The sequence below is a fragment of the Macrotis lagotis genome, chromosome 7, assembly GCF_037893015.1.
Source record: "Macrotis lagotis isolate mMagLag1 chromosome 7, bilby.v1.9.chrom.fasta, whole genome shotgun sequence".
In the NCBI taxonomy this organism is placed as follows: domain Eukaryota; kingdom Metazoa; phylum Chordata; class Mammalia; order Peramelemorphia; family Peramelidae; genus Macrotis; species Macrotis lagotis.
Window position 1 is genome coordinate 65,699,909 of NC_133664.1, and position 21,374 is coordinate 65,721,282.

Here is a 21,374-nt window from a genome sequence, read left to right on the forward strand (position 1 = left end):
TTGAGTACTTCTTCCAATGAAGATCACACCCTATCTGTTCCCTTCATCCTATGCAACCACTGTCCAAATACTCCCTGAGGACCCATAACAGGGATTCATCTCAGGATCACTTGACTACGAGTGGACTTCTTGAATTGTCAAATGGATTGTTTGTTTTGCTTTGTCATTGATGTGGAGTGATCCCAGATCAGCAAACTTCTCCCAATGAAAATCAGTAGCTGTTGTACAATATCACATTTTAGAGAGTTACTTAGGAACACTGAGATTTTGTGATTTGCTCATCATCATTCAGATAGCATGAGACTTGAACCCTGACACCAAGATACAGTCTCTATTTCTTATTATCTCTATCTCTCATCATATTTAATCACTCATGCTATCTCTCAGTTATCCATCACAAGGTTAAAAAAAAAACTTTTTAGTTTGAGATCTCACAAAAGGCCCTAGATCTACTCCAATTTTTTTCTTTCTTCTGTTTTCTCCTCACTGAACAGCTGATGCTCTTTCTCAAAGCATTTCCCCAAACAGAATTGAATAATTAGGTCATTCAGATTAGAGAAATGGAAAAATAAGTCTAATAGAAATTGAACAGAAGTGATTGAAGCATGCTCCAAGGATATGATAAAGCCAAGAAAATTAAACTACCATTTGGCAGAAAAGAGATTTATGTAAAAAGAAATCTTTCTATATGTTATATTATTTCCAGCAAAGGGAATCCAAAATCACAGAATCAAATATAATATTAGAATTAGAAGACACTTTGCAGATAATCTATCTCAATCCTTTCATTTTATATATGAAGAAACTTAGTCTTTGATAAGGATACATGAATAGTAATTGGCAATGCAAGGCCTCAAATGCAAAAATCTTAGTGCTGATGTTCTATCACTATACCATGATATCCTTGAGGTCTTGATCACATTACTCTGAAAAACCAGTAACTTCATCTAATCTCAGGAAAACTAGGAATTTATTCCTTGAAGGGAAAACCAATATGGTGCTGATTTAAAAAGAAAGAAAGCTAGTTTCAAAAAATTAAAAAGATTCATGATTTTATTATATTGTCTAAGATGAAAAATAATCATTTGTTCGCTTCTATAGGTTGCGCCTGTGATTAAAGCCAGAATGATGGAGTATGGAACCACTATGGTCAGCTATCAACCCCTGGGAGATAAAGTCAATTTCTTTCGCATGGTCATCTCAAATCCAGCAGCAACTCATCAAGACATTGATTTCCTGATTGAGGAAATAGAACGCCTTGGACAGGATTTATAATCATCCAGTCAACTAAGCTATCCCAGCTCTCTAGCTAGACAATTAAGTTGTCACAAACTGTGTGAATGTATTTGTAGTTTGTTCCAAAGTGAATCTATTTCTATATTGTGGTGTCAATGTAGAGTGCAGTTTAAAAAACCAGGAAACATTGCTCCTTTTCAAAGTCCTTCTTTAAGTTTGAGGATGAATACCTCTTTCATAAGCAGCAGTACAATGAAAAAGGAAAAGCTGAAAACTGTCAAAAATGGTTCCCCCAATTCCAACAAAGTGAGCAAAGTTAGTATGTATTTTCATTTCAGAGTAGTAGGGTTGAATGGTGCCAAATTAACCCCCCCCAAGATTAACAAAAATGTTCTTTGGGGTGCAGTAGGGAAAAAGATAAAGCAAATATAAAATGTATGTTGAAAATTAAAACTCTTGCCTTTTTCATAGTATTAGAAAAATATTTCTAATTTACCTATAGCAACATTTCAAATGTATTTAAATACATATAATTTTACAAAAGGAAATATATATATATAAAGAAGATCCTATTTTGTAAAGTATAGATTTTTATTTTATATGGGTTATAAAAACTTCTGGGGCAGAAGTGAAAAACTAAGCAGATGGTTTTTTTTTTCTCCCAAAGGAGGCACAAGTGATACTTAGTAATGCTTATTTTGAAACATAGACCCACAAATTATTACAAGGTGGAACAACTTATTTCTACATGTCTCACAGCTTGTCACATCTCTAAAGTTCAGTATTTCAAACTTCCTGAGAGCTTTGAAGCTCTTAAAAATGCTATATCAGATCAACTACAGGACAACAATAGGGTACTCTTTCCCAATTAAGCTTTTCACATGGTCTTCCCTCAGCTGATCCCCCAGTACATAGTATTCACCAAACCTCAGTCTAAGGATCTATCTGGATCATTTTCTTTCTTCTGCCTTCCAGTGCTTTTCTCCCCACTGAACAGTTGATGCTCTTTCTCAAAGAATCTTCCCAAAGAGGATTGAATAATTAAGTCATTCAGATTAGAAAAATGGAAAATAAAATCTAAGAGAAATTGAGGGGCGGCTAGGTGGCATAGTGGATAAAGCACCAGCCTTGGAGTCAGGAATACCTGGGTTCAAATCCGGTCTCAAACACTTAATAATGACCTAGCTGTGTGCTTGGGCAAGCCACTTAACCCCATTTGCCTTGCAAAAACCTAAAAAAAAAGAAATTGAACAGAAATTATTGAAGTATGCTCCCAGGATTTGATAAGCTAAGAAACTTACACTACCATTTGGCAAAAAAAAAGAGATCTATGTAAAGAAAATCTTTCTATATGTTATATTATCTCCAGAAGGTGACCAGGAAGAAGGCATTTACAACATAGATGCTTACTTGTAATTCTCACTTATCTTTAATGATGAGTTCACTAATCTTGGGAATCTGGCAACAGCAATTGAAATAATATCAATAATTTTTTCCTTCCCATACAAGCTTAAGCTTTCCTAAATTTCAATAATGAGAAATCATTTTGAGTGGATCTTTGATGCATTTAATGCCTCCCCAAGAACACAAAACCAAATGACCAAAATACTTGGAGCAGGATGTTCCCCAAGTTAGACTAGCAATTGACTCTTCTAGGTCTCTCCCTGAAGCCTCTGACATTAGAGATACTGAGGTATTTCCTTGAGATCATATTGTAGCCCCTGGTGATTTATTTGTAAGTCATCCATTAGGCTCTCCTTCCCTTCACACCTGTTGAGAAATTATTAAGGGTCATAGGATCTCTATGGACAGTAAAACTAAAGGTGCAATGAAGAAGGAAGAAAATTCATGAATTACATGCCCCAATACTACTCTTGATCAAAATAAATCAGAAAAAGAAGATCCCCACCTGATAATAACAGTTATATATCTTTCTGTTGGGGTGAAATGACTAACTTTTACATCTCCAATGTTTCATGCAAGAACTCATTTTAATTATGTAGTTTTTAAGTGTATAATTAGGCATAAATGACTTTTGGATCCAATTCTCCTCTTTCCCTATCAGTATATTCACTGATGACATTAGAAGATAACTATTTATGTCTTTTTATTTATTCTCCAGTGGGTCAAGAATATCACTGGGGTATTTGTTCTGCAAGTCAAATTTCCTATTCCTTCCTATAAATTGACCTTCAGAATTCACCATATGGTTATGTGTTATGAGTTTTCATGAAGTGGACCAGCAATTAATTGTGGATTTTTATTGGGCCAGTACTCTAACAAACTCATCCTTCCTGAAAAAAAAAATGTATCTCTATGTCCTGATCTCTTCCTTTTGTAGCCTGGGGCATAGCTATTCACTTAAGGAGGATGCCACTTTCTGTGATGATAATCTAATGGATTTCAAAAGTTCAATTCTTTGCACCTGAACATATTCAAAGGGGCCCTATTCACCCAATTCCTGGGAGAGTGTTTCTTCACATTTAAGAATTCTGCAACTAAATCCCTATCTATGACCCACTGAATAAGGACAAGATCAAAAAAGTAGATCCAGAGATTTCAATTAAAATATTTTTAAAGTTTGTCTAACTTCCCCTGATATAGGGGAAAAGAGTCTGAGAATTATCCCAGGTTCCCTTTGCAAAGTCCTATATATGTGAGACTGTTCTTTATAACCCTTGGAAAATCTTGGTTTTAGCTTTAACTAGAATCAACATGGCCATTTTTGTTTCTGAAGCAATATTGTGTTTCTTTCTTTAAGATACTTGAAAAAAAGCGTGATGCATTTTATTTTATCTGAAATGTAGAAACGGTACTGACTTTGTATAATGTTATAAGGATGTGAAAAAAGCAAGAAACAGAAACAAATTGTGTCTGTAATTGTGTTGCCTTTTATTCTATTGCTAGTCCTGTCTTGTCACCTCAGATTGAGGCTGTGCACTTTAGATTTAAACTGTACAGTGTTGCAATTCAACATGTGTTGCTGTATAAGCTTGTACAATATATTATGGTTATGTCACTTTCTGTGTGGTAGCTGTATTGAATTTTGATATTGTAAGAACTACATCCACATTTGTCCCAGTATTATCTCTTTGCTCAGTTGTCTGCCCTTCCTATCAGCTCGAATGCAGAACATGCCCTTTCTGCTAACCCCCCTCCTGGGAGATCCACTACGACAAGAGTGGGGTGATTTAATGAAATCAAGGTAAGAATTCCATTTTGTCTAGGAGGAAAGAAAAAAACTCACAAATTACAGTAGTGGCTCAACCTGTTGGAGTCATCGACAATCCATCTGCAGGGCAAATAGAATATATTCTACTCCTTAGATGAAGAGCAAAGGGCATGGGTGAAGACATAGTACACGAAGAAGGAAGAGGGGGATAAATAACTTGGTTTCATCTTGCACGTGCACTTCTGTTTTTCAATGCTATGTATGAACACTGTATATTTCTAAGTTATGTGTACCACAACACAGGACTCATTGGATCTTTTAGGAGGTCATGGGTATTTTCCCTCACTACTTCATTTCCTGCAGCCAGAAAAAAAAAGACTTATATGTCAACCTGTTCTTCTGACCAAATAGAAACTTGTGTTTGATCAAAGTATTTTATCTGTGTTGTCTCTTGAAACCCAAATAAAAGCAGAAAATGTGGTTACACACCAATGGCTGAGACGATTGTTATTTTTTTCCTTTCTGTTTTTGATGAATTGTCATTCATCAATAATTATATACCATATTTTCTCATGAGTACCTCAGAATCTTATACAAGAGGAGATGTTCCTTTAAAACCTGTTTTTTTAATTGTCATTTTGTTTTGTTTTGTTTTTCAGAACACAAAGCCCTAAATAGGTTATTGAGACACAACATCTGAGTGAATCCCAGATCTCAGAGGGCACTCCAGGGTCTGTACAAGAATTCTCTCTTCACTATATCTAAGTGGTCATCCAGCCCTTGTTGGAAAACTTCAGAAGAAACAGAGCCTACTACCCCTTGAAGCAGCCCATTCTATTCCAAATAGAGCTAATTGTTAGGAAGGCTTTCCTATCAGTTTCTATAGTTCCAACCTATAGTAGCTACTTAATAAATGTATGTTGACTAGCCATGAGCAAAGCTTGTTTTTTTGCAAATTCCATCCATTCTTGATATAGGGTTGAGTTGAATCTTTTAAGATCAGAGATGTTCTGTTGGGTCACAGTCAAACATACTGACTTTAAATTCACCAATGAATGTAGAGGTACAGAGATAGCCTCATTCCTCTGAGTCTAAATCAGCAACAGTTAGTGTCAAATGTCTGAGGTTCAATTTGAACTCAGGTCCTCCTGACTCTAGGACTTATTTATATATGATTCATAGTTACTGAAGGCAGAAGCAGCATGGTAGCCACAACCTATCATGGACATGCTTGTTGCATGCACCAAAAAGCACCCTGGCTGCATATTCAAATGAGAAAGGGAGAGGTAGATGTCTATTTTTATGCAAATTCATCTATTTATTTTTAACATTCTTTTAAAAAATAAGTTTGTGTTCCAAATATTATCTCTACCTCCTTCAAATCTGACCTCAGATACTTGCTAGCTGTGTGACACTGGGTCAGTCATTTAACCTTCATTATCTTGCATCCAAGGCTTAACCAAATCATATTCATCCAAAGCCCTTCTATAGTCAAAATATCACTGTCCCCAAATTAAGCTGTGCTTAATTTGTGAGACCAAAGGAGAGAAAATTGTCAAACAAATCTGAATTTTTCAAAGATTTATAATAAAATTGGAAAGAACTTTACAAGTTATCTAAGCAAGAACTTATTAACTAAGGTATTTTGTCAATCTAAACTGATTGACAGACTCACATAAATAGACCCTCATTCCTAATTCCTATGTTTGCATATGATTCCAGAGGCAGAAGCAGCAGCACAGTGGCAATAACCAATCATGAACATGCCTGCTGCATGGACCCAAAAGCACATTGGCTATATATTCATCTAGGAAAGGAAGAGGTAGATGATTATTTTGTAATATGAATTCATTTATTTATTTTAACATTCATTTAAAAAAATTGAGTTCCAAATGATCTCCCTAATTCCTGATCCTTTGAGAAAGCAAGGAATATGATATCAATTACCCAAGTGAAATCATTCAGGGGGTGGCAAGGTGTCAACATGGATAGAGAACCAGCCCTGGCGTCAGAAGTACCTGAGTTCAAATCCGGCCTCAGACACTTAATAATTATCTAGCTGTGTGACCTTGGGCAAGCCACTTAACCCCATCTGCCTTGCAAAAAAAAAACCCTAAAAAGAAAAATCATACAAAATATTTTTCCATATTAACCATGTTACAAAAATAATAATTAAAAAAGTAAAAAAGAGCATAAAACAGAAAAAAGTATATTTCAGTCTGCACTCACAGTTCATCAGCTCTCTATAGAGGTAAATGGCACTTTTCATCATGGGCTCTTTGGAATTGTCTCAGATCATTGTTTTGATCAGAATAACTGTCTTTCACAACTGATCATTGTTACAGTATTTCTGTAGTAGCAGCTAGGTGGTCCCCTAGCCTTGGAGTCAGTTGGATGGGTGTTTGAATCCAGTCTCAGACACTTGACACTTACTAGCTGTGTGACCTTGGGCAAGTCACTTAACCCCAATTGCTTCCTATCCAGGGCCATCTCCAGTCATTCCACTTCATATCTGACCACTAAACCCAGACAGCTCTGAAAGAGAAAAATGAAGATGGTGGCGTAACACAGCCCTCCCCTCACTCAAATCCAATTCATGTGCTTGTTACCTTACTGTCATGGTCAACTTTGAAAATGAAAGACAAACATCTATCTAGTTCATGTAAATCTTCCCAGGTTTTCAGAAACCATCCTACTGCTAATCATTTCTTATAGTATTCCATTACAATCATACATCACAACTTGTTCAGACATTCCCCACCTTATGGACATCCCCTCAATTTTCAATTACTGCTATAATTTGGGTACATATAGATCCTTTTCCCTTTTCTTTGATTTCTTTGAGATAGCCAAATAGTAATATTGCTGAGTCAAGTATATAAACACAGTTTTATCCCCCTTTAGGCATAGTACCAAATTTTTTCCTTATAATGGTTGGACCAGTTCACCACTTCAACAATGCATTAGTTGGGGTGACTAGGTGGCACAGTGAATAGAGCACCGGTCCTGGAATCAGGAGTACTTGAGTTCAAATCCAGCCTCAGACACTTAATAATTACCTAGCTGTGTGGCCTTGGGCAAGCCACTTAACCCCATTGCCTTGTAAAAAAACTAAAAAAAAAAACAATGTATTAGTGTTAAATAAATGTTAATAATAGAAAATTATACTATATTATCTAGGTTCTCACCCTTTAGCGGGTAATAATAGCAGCTAAATTTTATTTAGCATGTTAAAATATGCAAAGCTCCTCAAAAATATTTTCTCATTTGATCTTCACTACAGCCCTGAGAAGTGAAGCCTATTATCACCCTCAATTTACAGATGAGGATGTAATGCTAATGTAATGTTAAGTAATGCTAAGAGATTTGTCTAGAGACACATAGTAAGACTAAGGTCTCCCTGACTCTGAGTCTTTCTTGACCTCCATTTTCTCCCTTGTAAAATAAGGGAATTGTCCTAGATAGTCTATGATACTATAACCTTCCACAGTTCAAACATGGGAGGAAATTTTAGGTTCACTATTGAGGGTAAGAGTCAACTAGGTGGTGCAATGGATAGAACACCTAGCCTGGAATCAGAAAAATTTATCTTGGTGAGTTCAAATTTAATCTCAGACACTTTAGAACTGTGTGACCCTGGGCAAATCACTTTAGACTCGATACCTCAATTTCCTCATCTGTAAAATGAACTAGAGAAGGAAATGGTGAACTACTCTCGCATCTTTGATCCCAACTGTGGTCATGCTGAGTCAGATATGACTGAAAACAACAACTACATTGAATGGGTGGTGGAATTCTTAAAGACTTTCATATTGTTGCATCTTCTTATATAAAAAGTCCTAATAGATCTTAACCCAAGTTTCTTAATATAAAAAGCTCCCTTTGTCTTATGCTCAAGCTGTGTTTTTATCAGTGTCTGCTAATCTAGAGTAATCAACCCACTGTTTAAATTTTTACCTGTTCTTTTGAGTGTAATAACCTTTTCTTTATCTTTTTTGGAAGATAAATATCATCTGTTTCTGCAGGTCTTTGGTTGGTCACAGACAATGGTGATAATACCCTTTGCATTATATCAGATATTCATCTGTTTGTGACTAGAGTCTTTGGTCCTTTATCTATTTCTTGTCAACTTGTTAACCGGGTGATCTTCACAGATAACTTTCAGCACAATCTAATAAACAAGAGCTCTGAAACTTCTGTTTATTTCAATAGAATTAAATCAGATTTTTGTCTTCATCGTCCAGTGACTTATTTGTTCCCGTTAATCTATCAGGCTTTAATAATAATATTGATTCTAATGTTTGTACTTTGTTCTCAAAGAAAACTATGCCATCAGGAGGTGATGCCCTGACGTGCATGTGAATTGGATTTGAGCAAGAGAGTGCTGTGCTAAGATACCAGCCTCACTTTTTCCTCCAAAGCTATCTGGGTCCAGTGGCCAGATATGCATGAGGATGACAGGAAATGGCTGTGTATTTGAGGCAATCAGGGCTAAGTGACTTGCCCAAGGTCACACAGCTAGTAAGTGTCTGAATTCAGATTTGAACTCAAGTCCTCCTGACTTCAGGGCTAGCACTCTACCCATTGCACAGTCTAGTTGCCTAATAATAACATTAGTCAACATCATCCCTCATTTTTTATGATCAACTGGTTACTAAATACTGTTGATTCTATCTTTATATTCATTCCTTCTGTTTTTTCCCCCTAGTCTGTGCCACTGTATAGCAAATCATCTTAGACCCCTTTGGAGTCTCAGTTTCTCCATTTTTAATGAAAAAAATGGATTAAATGGTTAAAATCCCTTACTCATCTAAATTCTATTATCTTTACTCTGTTGAAACTAGTAATGAATCAAATATTGTCAATCCAGCTGCTTAAAATTAGGAGCAATTCAAAAAAGTTATGGAATAAGTGCCTATCCGTAAGGCACCAGGGATAGATACCAAGATTTTTTAAAAACCGAAGCAGTTTTTACCTTAAAGGACATTACATTCCGCTGCTTAAGAAAGGCCCATTCCTTCCTCACCCCTTCACATTTTTACCTCTATCTTCTCTACCAAATTAGCTAGTGAGTGTGTGAATCCAAAGGTTCAGAATTTTTCATCCTCAAGAACAAATCAGGGGCGGCTAGGTGGTGCAGTGAATAGAGCTCTGGTCCTGGAGTCAGGAGTACCTGAGTTCAAATCTGAACTCACACACTTAATAATTACCTAGCTGTGTGGCCTTGGGCAAGCCACTTAACCCCATTGCCTTGCAAAAAAAAAGAACAAATCATACTGCAGATATTACCCAGACCTTGAGGAGCCTTGACTATGAAAAGATACTTTTAAAGGCAACAACTATTTCAAAGAGTAGAAGCAAGCAACATTATCCTTTGAGTCAGGGTTGTATAATTAGCTAACATACTTCTTGTTTTTGTAGCAATTGGAGAAATAATTGAGCAGAGAGGAAAGATCTGTTATCTCAGAATTCCAATGCAAAGACAGAGAAAAGAAGAAAGATTACATTTCCCTCAGGGGAAAAAAGTGAGGGGAGATGTCCTAGATTTATTAAAGTTAAATACTGTTCTGAAGAAGAATCCCAACCCCACATGTCACAACACATTAATATCAAAAGATTACAGTCACAACAAAGGGAATTGTCTTCTCCACTTCTCCAAGCTTTTCCCTCTACTGTCCTAAATTACTTGAAACTATGGTTTTGGCAGATGGAAGGAAACTCAATGGTTCCTTCCTTAAATCCTCCAGTCTAAGAAAATTGATGTTAAAGCAAACTGAGTTCTACTTGCTCTCTCCTTTTAATCAGCCCCCTAAACAGCGCCCTTCCTAAGCTCCTAAATCATAGACTAGTAGAGTTGGAAGAAACATCAGTTTATCAAAATCCTCAAGACCTAGGTGAAGTATTTATCCCCATCACAACATTCTTGAACAATTATTAGCCAGTCTCCATTTGAAGATTCCCAGAGTTGGGCCACATACTCTCCCTGGGATATTTTTAATTTTTAGAAAGTTTTTCCTTATTTTGATCTGAAATTGACCTTTCTGGAACTTTCTTCCTTTGTTCCTAGGTCTAAGAAGTAGGAAAACCTAATTCTTTCCTCCAAATGACAATCCTTAACTATTTGAAAACAGTGCTCAAGATTCTCCTAAATTTGCTGCAAATAAATATTTCAAATTCATTTAATTACTCCTTTTATGGCATACCTTTCAATCCCCTCACAATCCTGGTCAGGCCTTTTACTAGATTTATTTGTCAATATTCTTCCTGAAATATGCACCCCAGAAATAAATACAAATTCAGTAGACCTATCACCTTCATTCTGAACACTTTGCATCAATGAATAAACCCTTTGCTTTTCTGACTATGATGATCTAATCTTTACTTGCACAGTCATACCTTGAAATATCCCCAATCGAGCTTCAAAAATTCAATTTGGGAAGTTCATTTCATATGTCTCCTTCAGATTACCAGGCAATTTTTTTAGAATTTAAAAGGACATTTGAAATTTTGTGACTCTCAAACTGAGCTTAGCAGAATCCTGAGAACTATCATCCAGTCATCTTTACAACTATATAATTAATGATTGTAACATTAAATTCTCTTCTCAGAATACTTGAGGCTTGATCATTTTTAGGAGTAGTGAATTATCTCTGTGTATCATTGCCCCCTAAAATGAAGAAAGTAATAAAGCTCCTCTCCTTGCCATCCCTCTTTAATTCACCTTCTCCCTTTTCTCCCTAATGTAAACATAATATCATTTGCATTATTTCATGGATTTCTTTTGTCTTTACTGTGTTCTCTTTTTAATTAAAAATTCAGCTTCTTAAACATTTAGCATCAGTTGGTGATAATTTTGGAACTCAGGAACACAAACCAATTTGTTCCAGAGAAATTAATGGACATTAATGTTTTGAGAATTTATCTCATGAGGAGCTTTTCAAGAATTCATTATACCTTAATACAGGAAAGACTTGAACAAAAGCCCCAGGCCTTTTTCACAGGAACAGCTATCTGGCTATGTTTTCCTCCACAACTGATGTTTTTTTTAGCTCAAGTATAGCACGGAACATTTATAGCTAATAATAATAATAGCTAGCACTTACAACACTTTAAGGTTTGCTAAACATGTATCATCTCATTTGATCACATGAGGCAGAACAGTATAGTGTTCAGACTCCTGGACCTGGAGACAAAGAGATCTGGGTTTGAATTCTACCTCATCATCTACCTTCTTCACCTTCTTTGAAAACTGGGACATTTCAGATCCTAGTAGCTAACATTACATAAGACTTTAGAGTGTGTAAAGAACTTTACATATGGGAATCTAATTTTATTCTCATAACAACCCAGGGAGATAAGTGTCATTATCATCAATATATTACAGGTGAGTAAACAGAGGCAGAGAAGGTAAGTGACTTGTCCAGAGACACACAGGTAATGTCTGAGGTAGGATTTTTTTTAATTGTAATTTATTTTTTAAATATAAATAATAAAAGAATCATTTCCATAATATAGTACAATAAAAAGATCGCACATAAAACATAAAATTGTACAATTTATAATTCCTTTCAAATATACAAAAGTTTCATGTAATTTCTTTTTAATCCCTTCCCCCACCCCCACTCTAAAAATAGCTACCATTAGTTGCAAATATATATGTATATTTAAATATATATGCATATATATATGTATGTCACTGTTTCAATTTGCATTGTTGTGCTTAATGTTATTTTCTGACTTTGCTAACTTTATTTTGTATCAACATGTGTGTATTCCCATATGTCCCTAAATTCCTTATATTCATTATTTTTATAGCTTAGTAAGATTCCATTACATGCATATACTATATTTAACTATCCCCAAATAGTGGGTGTCTTTTATTCTTAAGTCCTTGCTACAGCAAAAAAAGTGCTGTTATAAATATTTATATTGGACCTTTATTTATATCATTGATGTCTTTGGGTTATATGTCTAACTAATATAGAATAAAATATTGAATTAAAGATCCAATTTTTATATATAAGTCCTACCTCTTCATTAAATAATTACTATGTTCTAGGCATTTTGCTAAGACCTGGTGTTACAAATACAGGGACTCTCAAGCGGTTTACAATCTATGGGACTTTTTCATTAATTTCCAACTGTATTTTAATCTAAAATTTGATTTAAAATGAATTGAAAATTAATACTAAAATTATGGCCTGTAAAACTTCTTGAAGGAAAATTACATCTTCTTAATCTTTGTATTATGTAACCTAGTGTATGTACAGAGTAGGTACTTAATAAATGTTCACTGAATTAGATATAATTTATTTAATGCCAAATTGCATGATAAATAAACTTTGTGTCACAAACTTTTTAATGAAACTTCACACCCTAAAAACCACTAAAAACCACACCTTAAAAACCATCCAGTGGCTCTTCAAAGAACTGAGGCCAACGCCTCATTTAAAAGTACATAGTTCACATTATTATGGAGAAATTTTTTTTATGAAAAGTAGAAAAATAAAATAGCATTTCTTAAATTACCAGACATTAATAAATGCTTCCCAAATCCTAAGTATAAGGACACCTTTGGGCAAAGATCTTAAGTTGTCTTTTTACCTACTGCTTCATCTCTCATGAAAGGGGTGGTGGAAAGAATAGAGTGAAGAGTATCTTTCTCCTTCCAATTTCCTGTAGCTTCTCATAGCTTCATAGTAAAGACACCTGTATTAAGTATTGAAGTCATCTCCCTGGTACAAGATAAAGGATTACCTGTCTTTTCTCTCTCTTTTAGTTGTTAATATCATTTCTCAGTAGCCTTTCCCTCTTTTAGATACTAAGTCCTGATACTAAAGTACTAAAACTGGGAGCCCTGATAAGTAAGCACTGTTGAATAAGGCAAGTGCCACAAGCAGGGGAAATTCCAATGGATTTCTGTACATATCACTGCATGTATGAAGATGTAAATGCAATCATATTGTAAGATCCACATCTTAGGGTCTTGCCTTGAATAAACTTTATTCCTCAAACACTTGCAAATTGTGCATTTGATACACAAGTATACAGGAGCTTCTAAAAATATATTTTTGAATGAAATTTACTCTTTTGCCTTGGGAAAAAAGTTATTTCCTATAGTTTCTTTTAGAGAATGATTTACAACCACCAGTATTTTCCCCATTTCTTCATGCAGAAAAAACATGACAACATATTCCAACACTAGCTATATTAGCCTATAACAAAATAATCTAGATAGCATTCATTTAGAATCCTTACTGAACTTGTAACATGGATCTGGTTTTTCAAAGCTTATTTCCCCAAACCACATTAGACTTGAAGAGGTAGAAATGCCCTATGGAAAAAGATCCCTCCTTCTATATACACTTATGGAGTCATTTTATTTTCCAACTAGTTATTATTGTGACTCAGAAAACATTAGCTTCCAAGACACTTAATTTCCTCTCTCTCTTGCTAAGTGCTACTTTATAGAACATTATGGGTAACAAGCTGTGAAATTTGATTGTGTTTGAGAAAGGATTTTGGTAATAAGGCCTCCATCTGCACTAGAACAGTTGAGTTGTATCCTGTCACAAGCAAACATGACTTTGAAGGATAGGTCCCAGCCCCCAAAACACCTCCCCCAATAAGGAGTGGGAGATGACCTCACCCAACCAAAGAAACTACTAGTACTAACCAGAGCTGGTTATTCTTAAGTGTCACTCCTTTCACATGATGCTGAATAAATGAATATTAACCAAAATGAGTCAGAGAAAGAAGACCATCACTTGTTTAAAAGGACTTTTCTCAGTTTTCTGTTCACCAACTATGTCCTTGGACTAAGTCCTATCTCTTCATTCTCTAGGAAATAGTATCTCCTGGTTTCAAAATAACTTATGGAGACTTAGATGAATTGATGCAGAATGAAGTTTGAAGAGTCCTCAAAAGTGAAAATGAAAAGAGAAATAAAATGATCCATAAATACAATGATCAGCAACCTAAAAAAGAAATGAGAAAATGGTATCTCCTTTCTTTTATTGGAGAGTTATAAGACTTCAACGGAAGAAATGTTGCATATGGTGTCAATCTGTTGTTGAGAAAGAGGAAGTAAAAGGGAAAAGGTAAGGAAGGAAGGAAGCCTTTATTAAGTGTACCATCACTATGCTAAGTGCTGGAGATAAAAATACGAACTGTGCCTGCCTTCAAGGAGCTTACATTCTAGCAGAGGAAGACAACATACAAAAGGGAGCTGGAAACATGGAGAGGGGGGAGAGATAATGGTACTCTAAGACCCAAGGCAGGGTTTTGAAATGTGATAATTCAGGAGCAAAACTGAGGATGGGGGAGATAAAGTCTAGTTAACCTGGGCCCCTCCACAAAATGAAGCCCAGCAAAAGGAGAAGGGATACTGAAGGAATATTCCAGGATTAGAAAGTTACTGTTAGATATTTCAGGGAGAGGAGCTTAAAGGCTCAGAGATGAGGGTTGAAGAGGAAAAAGGAAATAAGAGAATTTTAGCTAATAGAATTGGCACAATGCTCATGTTTTCAAAAATTCCTTATCCCAAAATAAATAAAAAACTGGCTTGTTCTCTCTTCCTCAATGAGAATTTCAGATTTGTAATGTTTCTATAAGATTGACTTTTTGTATTTGTATTGCTTTTCTACAAATTCATTTTTTGCATTGGACACTTAAAATAATTGGTTTGGCTAACCAAAACCATCAGATAACTTGAATCACCTAGGTGAAATATAACTGGTTTTAAGTATGTTTTTCAAAATGCTCAAATAATTTTTTTTAGCTTGCCTAAAATAGGATTGGATTCAAGCCCACAGAATGTATTGTCCTGTTTGCATTACCCACAGTCATTAACACTTCCTTACCTCCTAAAGCCAAAACAGGTTGGCAATTGGAATACACTTTTTAAAACCATACCCTATATGCATTTTTCTTGGCTATACTTACCTTTTAAATTTGCTGAGGATTCCTATGTTTTAATGACTCTATGTCCCTCATTTCCCTACCTCTATCATTACCTCCATGTCATATACTATCTAAAGAGAGTTTTTAAGGAAATTTTTGTTTATGCCTTTTAAAAATATATCTTTTTTTAGGTTTTTTGCAAGACAAATGGGGTTCAGTGGCTTGCCCAAGGCCACACAGCTAGGTAATTATTAAGTGTCTGGACCGGATTTGAACCCAGGTACTCCTGACTCCAGGACCGGTGCTTTATCCACTACGCCACCTAGCTGCCCCCAAAATATATCTTTTTAAAAAATATCACTTCCTAATGTCCCGTCTCACTCACTCTATCAATAGAAATAAAGCATGTTTTAATCTTGAAATAATGATTAACAATTCCATTAGTCAGTGTTTTGATGACTCCTAAAATTGCCTGTATTCTATTTCAGTCATTATATAAATTGTCTTCTGTTTCTATTCACTTCACTGTGCATCAGTTCAAACAAATTTTCCCAAGTTTCTCTGAACTCTTTGTTTCCTATGGTACAATACATTCATGTGCTATCATTTGTTCAACATTCTGTATTACTGATCATCTACTTTGTTTCTAGCTCTTTGTTGCCACAAAAGTGTTGTTATAATTTTTAATATACATAGAACTGTTGACTAAAGTAATATTCTCTACTACCTTCTTGGAATAATGGGACAGGTTTCACTGTTTTCATTCTTTTTTTGTACACTCATTCATTTACAAATATTTATGGGGCAACTGTGACATGAGTGATATAGAATACAAGGAAAAGGGGCGGCTAGGTGGCGTAGTGGATAAAGCACCGGTCCTGGAGTCAGGAGTACCTGGGTTCAAATCCGGTCTCAGACACTTAATAATTACCTAGCTGTGTGGCCTTGGGCAAGCCACTTAACCCCATTTGCCTTGCAAAAAACTAAAAAAAAAAAAAAACAAGGAAAATAGGACCTGGTATTTGTTCTTATCTAATGAAAGATGATTAAAGATAATTAAAGTTAGAGATAATTGATATATATGACTGCATGTGGTAGATTCTTTGTGAGCTGTAGTTATATAGTGTTATGCAGCTCTTTGTGAGTTATAGTTACATAGTGTTATATAGTACAAAAAAAGAGAAATTATCTGGGATTATTCAGGAGAGGGGCTAAAGGTTAATATTAAGGATGATTAGAATTTAAAGAGGTGGAAAGATGCAGAGCAAGAAATATTTCTAGGAAGTCATGAAAGAAGACTGGAGCATTCTCTTCACCCTAACTGATTTCTTCAAATGGCCTTTTGCCAGAATCCTTGAAACTAAACTCTAAGCTAGCATATACTCAAATACCTAGATCCAAATTGGCTTGCACTTTAATACATAATTCACAGGGTTTTGTGATCAAAATTCCTCTACCATTCCTAATCTAATTCTTTTTTTAAATTTTTTTTTTATTTATTTAAGGCAATGGGGTTAAATGACTTACCCAAGGTTACACAGCTAGGCAATTATTAAGTGGCTGAGGTCAAATTTGAACTCAGGCACTCCTGACTCCAGGGCCAATACGCTATCCACTCCCCTAATTTAATTCTTGTGCAAAGTCACTACATTTTATCTATTGACTTAAGAATTCTGAAATTGAACAAGGATATTTTATTCTACCCTAAAGCCTTTTACTGATTCAATAGAGGTAGCTAGCCATTGTTCACATCATTATTGACTGATCATGCAATAGAAGCATCACTTATAGTATCTTTTAAATTACTTTAGGAAGAGTGAGATGATTTAATTGATTGATCCAATTGATTCCCATTCTCACATAAAGAATAGAAAAGGGGCTCAAATCTAAAGCAAATTAGCAAAGTAATGGTTATAGGCTTCCTTACAGCAGGTAATACTGTTTTACTTCCTTACCACCCCTCTTTATCCCCAAGTTCAGATCATCACATAATTCTCAATATCAATTAGCAATGTCTCTGTCCTCTATCCAGTTCCTGGATCCAGGCCAGTGTCAACACTCTCCTTATTTCATCTCTTTCTCAGGCTGCATCCACCCATCTCTCAGCTTTCAACCACACAGATTACCATATTTCTGTCAGCTCCTGCTTGACCTTGGAATTACTCAGAGTTGAATCAGTAGTGGTCTTATTTCACACTCAGGTTCCTTCTCATCCGCCTTCTCCTCCTTCTCCCTCTTCTCCTTTTTCTTCTATTCCTCCTCCTCCTTCTTTTGCATCTCACATAGCTGGGGAAAAGGACTGCCTAAATTTTCCTGGAACAACTCAGATTCTTTCAATATAAAATTTTATATGCTCTATATAGAGATGTGATGAGTGATGAACCTAGAAAGATAGCTTGCAGCCATATTATTTGTTGTTGTTCAGTCATATCCAAATTTTCTTGATCTTATTTGGCATTTTCTTGGCAAATATGCTGGAATGGTTTAACATTTCCTTCAACAAATCATTTTACAGATGAAGAAACTGAAGCAAACAGAGTTAAATGACTTGCCTAGAATCACACACTTACAAGTGTCTGAGATTATATTTGAACTCCGGTCTTTCTGAATTCAGACCCAGCACTCTATTCACTGAAAAATCTAGCTATTTCAAGGTCATATAATATAGAATATCAAATGCTAAACATTCAAAGAGACTGAAATTTAATTTTCATTCTCCCTTTAAATTGGGTTTCTCCATTGTGAAATTTTATTTCCTATCCTTTCTCCACCCTGAAAGCAGTCTTTCTCTTATTTAAATTGGATTGTCATATTTTTAGGATGACATGAGGATGGAATCCTTGTGGCATCATTCAAAATGAGTATAACATAGAACCATGAAACCTGAGATTATAAAGGGAGATAATATTGGCATCTGAGAAATAAAACCAGTTGCTCCACCCTAGTTGCAGTCCTTCTTACTCTACAGTGTTCCATGCAAAAACACTGATCAAATTTAATGGAAACAGACTGAAATAGAATATTTGCAAGCCAGATTAAAAGTGTGAAAGACTGGCCTATGATGGATTACCCCTTATAGATTAAAAAGCAAGATCCACAATAGCAGGGTTTTCCATTTTTCTTCCAGAAGCATTAATGAATTTATAGTAGACAAATGACACTATCATTTTTTTGTAACCAACAGATCAGAATCTTTCCATGGCTCAATTCAAGTTCTATCTCCTTCAAGAGGCTTTTACTGATTTCCCCCTAATTATTTATTATCACTAATTCCCCTGTCACCGTCACTTTGTTTTCTATATCCCCATATGATGGACAGATTGTAACCTCGAGTAGAGTATTAGTTTCTTAAGATCAAGATCTGTCTCATTTTTGTACCTAGCACACAGTTGGAGCTTAATAGATGCTTCTTAACTGATTGATAGTCTTTGATTACTGGTCAGAATTAGAAGCATAATATCATTCCATGAAAAATATCACAATTTTGCTTTTTTGTTGTTTTGGCAAGGCAATGGGGTTAAGTGACTTACCCAAGGTCACATGGCTAAGTAATAATTAAGTGTCTGAGATCACATTTGAATTCAGATCCTCCTGACTCCAAGGCTGGTGTTCTATTCCACAATTTTGATTTTAAAAGCAATCCTTTAATGAATCAGATCATAAAATCTTTCATTACGCATTTCAAATAAATCAGTACTCCAAAATTAGTCTGATAAACATCAACATGATATATTAAAAACATTTCTATGCTTCTTTCTACCCTTGTACTTCAGTCTCAAGAGTTATGAAGCTGCTTTACAATGTGAATACTTCCCATGCTCCACCAGGGAAAGTGATCATTTTCTTTCTCCTTTTCCCTCCACCCTCCATCAATTCCCAAATGTTTCCCTACCAATAATTCAAAGAGATTTTCAACTTTGACATGAAGGAGTGAATATGACCCTATGTTGAAAATGACAACCCTCACCACCTTATATCAAAACATCAATTTAGGAAAAGTACCTTGTCTAACATCTGACTTCATTTTTCCCAAGGAAAGTCTGATTTGAGATGATTTTATTCATTCAGTGCTTCTCTTAATCCTAATTATTTCACTTTAGATTTTATCCAACTTAAAAAGTGGGAAAACAGCTGCCAAAGGTTCAAAATTCACCCCAAAGGTATATTAAAGAGGAATAACCTTTTTCTTTCCTTCTTTGGGCTAACAAAGAATCAATTAAGAAGTATTTATCAGTTTTTTGCTACATATTAGATGCTAAGGAAATACAAATAAAAATGAAAGAATTCCTAAAGACAACATGTACGCATCATAAGTATATACAAAATCTATAAAAAAAAAAAAAAACCCACAACATATGCATTTAATAAAGTATTCAAAAAAGCAGCAGAAGTGAGGGACTAGAGCACAAGTGTTACTATTGACAAATCAGAGCCCTTGGACAGTGATTCCTTATGTCCAAGACACCATAGAAGGGCACCACAGGAAGCAAAGTGGCCTGTGCAAAAGCCAGTCTTTAATAGAGAAACTGTTTCACAATGTGAATACTTCTCACAATCCACTAGGCAAAGAGATCATTCTCTCTTTCTGAGCCCTCAAGCCCCAGTCCCCAAAGCTTCCCTGAAAATAGTTCAAATACATTAACAAGTTAGACATGAAGGAATTAATATTACAAGAGTAAGCAATCTTAAATTAATCCCTCTTCTGTATTAATATTTGGAATCATAAGTTTCTAAAACCAAATGCACATACTTGTACCATATGTTTACTATTGATTTCCCAGATAAGTTGGTTTGCTTAGGCAATGGAGGCAGGGAACATGGAAGCCAGGGAAGAAGGTCACTGATATTATTTAGGACCAAGGTTTTAACCTTCCAGTAAAATCTTCATCGGGTGCTACATTATATATAGCACGGAGGTTATGGTGGATTCTTGAAGGTCATACCAACAAGTCCAAGCACTGGTAATCTCTACCAAGATGGAAAAACTTTGACTATAGACCTACTGTAAATGTCTTGTCTGCTAAATTTATAGAGGCTCCTCACCAACTATTTGAAACTTAATAACTTTAAATAAAAACAAATAATCAAATAAATATACTAAATAAGAAGTATAGTAGAAAGGGAAGGGAATGTGAAGTTAGAAGACCCATGTGTTTTCTAACTGAATACTTAGGAAAGTTATTTAAATACCTCAGGCCTCAGTTACATATACTAGATAATCTCAAATGTCCCTTCCAACTCTGAATCAATGATCCAAGGGTCTGTTGAACCTTAGCTTTTGAGAAGTTAAAACCAAATGAATTAATAAGTAGCACTCAGTTTTCTTTTGGATTATCTTCTAGGTCTATTTAAAGTTCTACCATTTGGTTTGGGGGAGGCACTATTTTTCTTTCTTTGTTATATATAATCATAGTCAATGTGTACACAGCTCTGGTTCTGCATTCACATTGAATCACTTGATTTAGCTCTTCTTTTTCCTTGCTTGCTTTCCATTCATCATTTTCTACAGCATTTTAATATCCTATTACATTAACATACCATGTTATTCTGCCATTATCCAATGGTAAAACATTCAGATATTTGTCATTCTTTACTATTATAAAATAGAGCAAAATATCTTTGTGACACTTATGGTTTGAAAAGTATAGAATGTTTTGGGATTCATCATATATTATTGCATTGCTTTTCCATGCCATGTGTTAGAGTTCCTCTCTTCCCATAACCCTAGCAACATTTAATTCCATCTCTTTCTTTTGACATTTTCCCATTCTAGGGAGTCTAAGGTAGTAAAATATTAAAGTTTTCTTAAAATGTATTTCTTAAATCGTATAGGAATCATTTGATTCCATAAAGCTACATGAACCAGACCAGTAATCATGTCCTAGATGACTTAATTTTTCAGTTTTGGAATGATTTCACTAGGGCCTTTCATCTTTATAGAAGCATAGCCTATTAAATCTAGACAGTTCAGCCAGGTTTCACTTTACACAACTCTTGTTTTTGCTGTGGTCTTCCTCACATAAAACTATCCAGTTTACCCAACTGTTTTTTTATTGAATTGTAG

At 35.1% G+C, this 21,374-nt stretch overlaps 1 protein-coding gene across 1 annotated transcript in view; it reads left to right on the forward strand.

The window, feature by feature from the left end:
• The window catches only part of LOC141493700 (glutamate decarboxylase 2), an 80,468-nt gene extending 79,193 nt beyond the window's left edge, over positions 1 to 1,275 (forward strand). The window contains exon 16 of the mRNA XM_074195074.1: positions 1,102 to 1,275. Within this exon, the coding sequence (XP_074051175.1) occupies positions 1,102 to 1,275 (174 nt within the window). The remainder of the gene's footprint in view (positions 1 to 1,101) is intronic.
• The last annotated feature ends 20,099 nt before the right edge of the window (positions 1,276 to 21,374 follow it).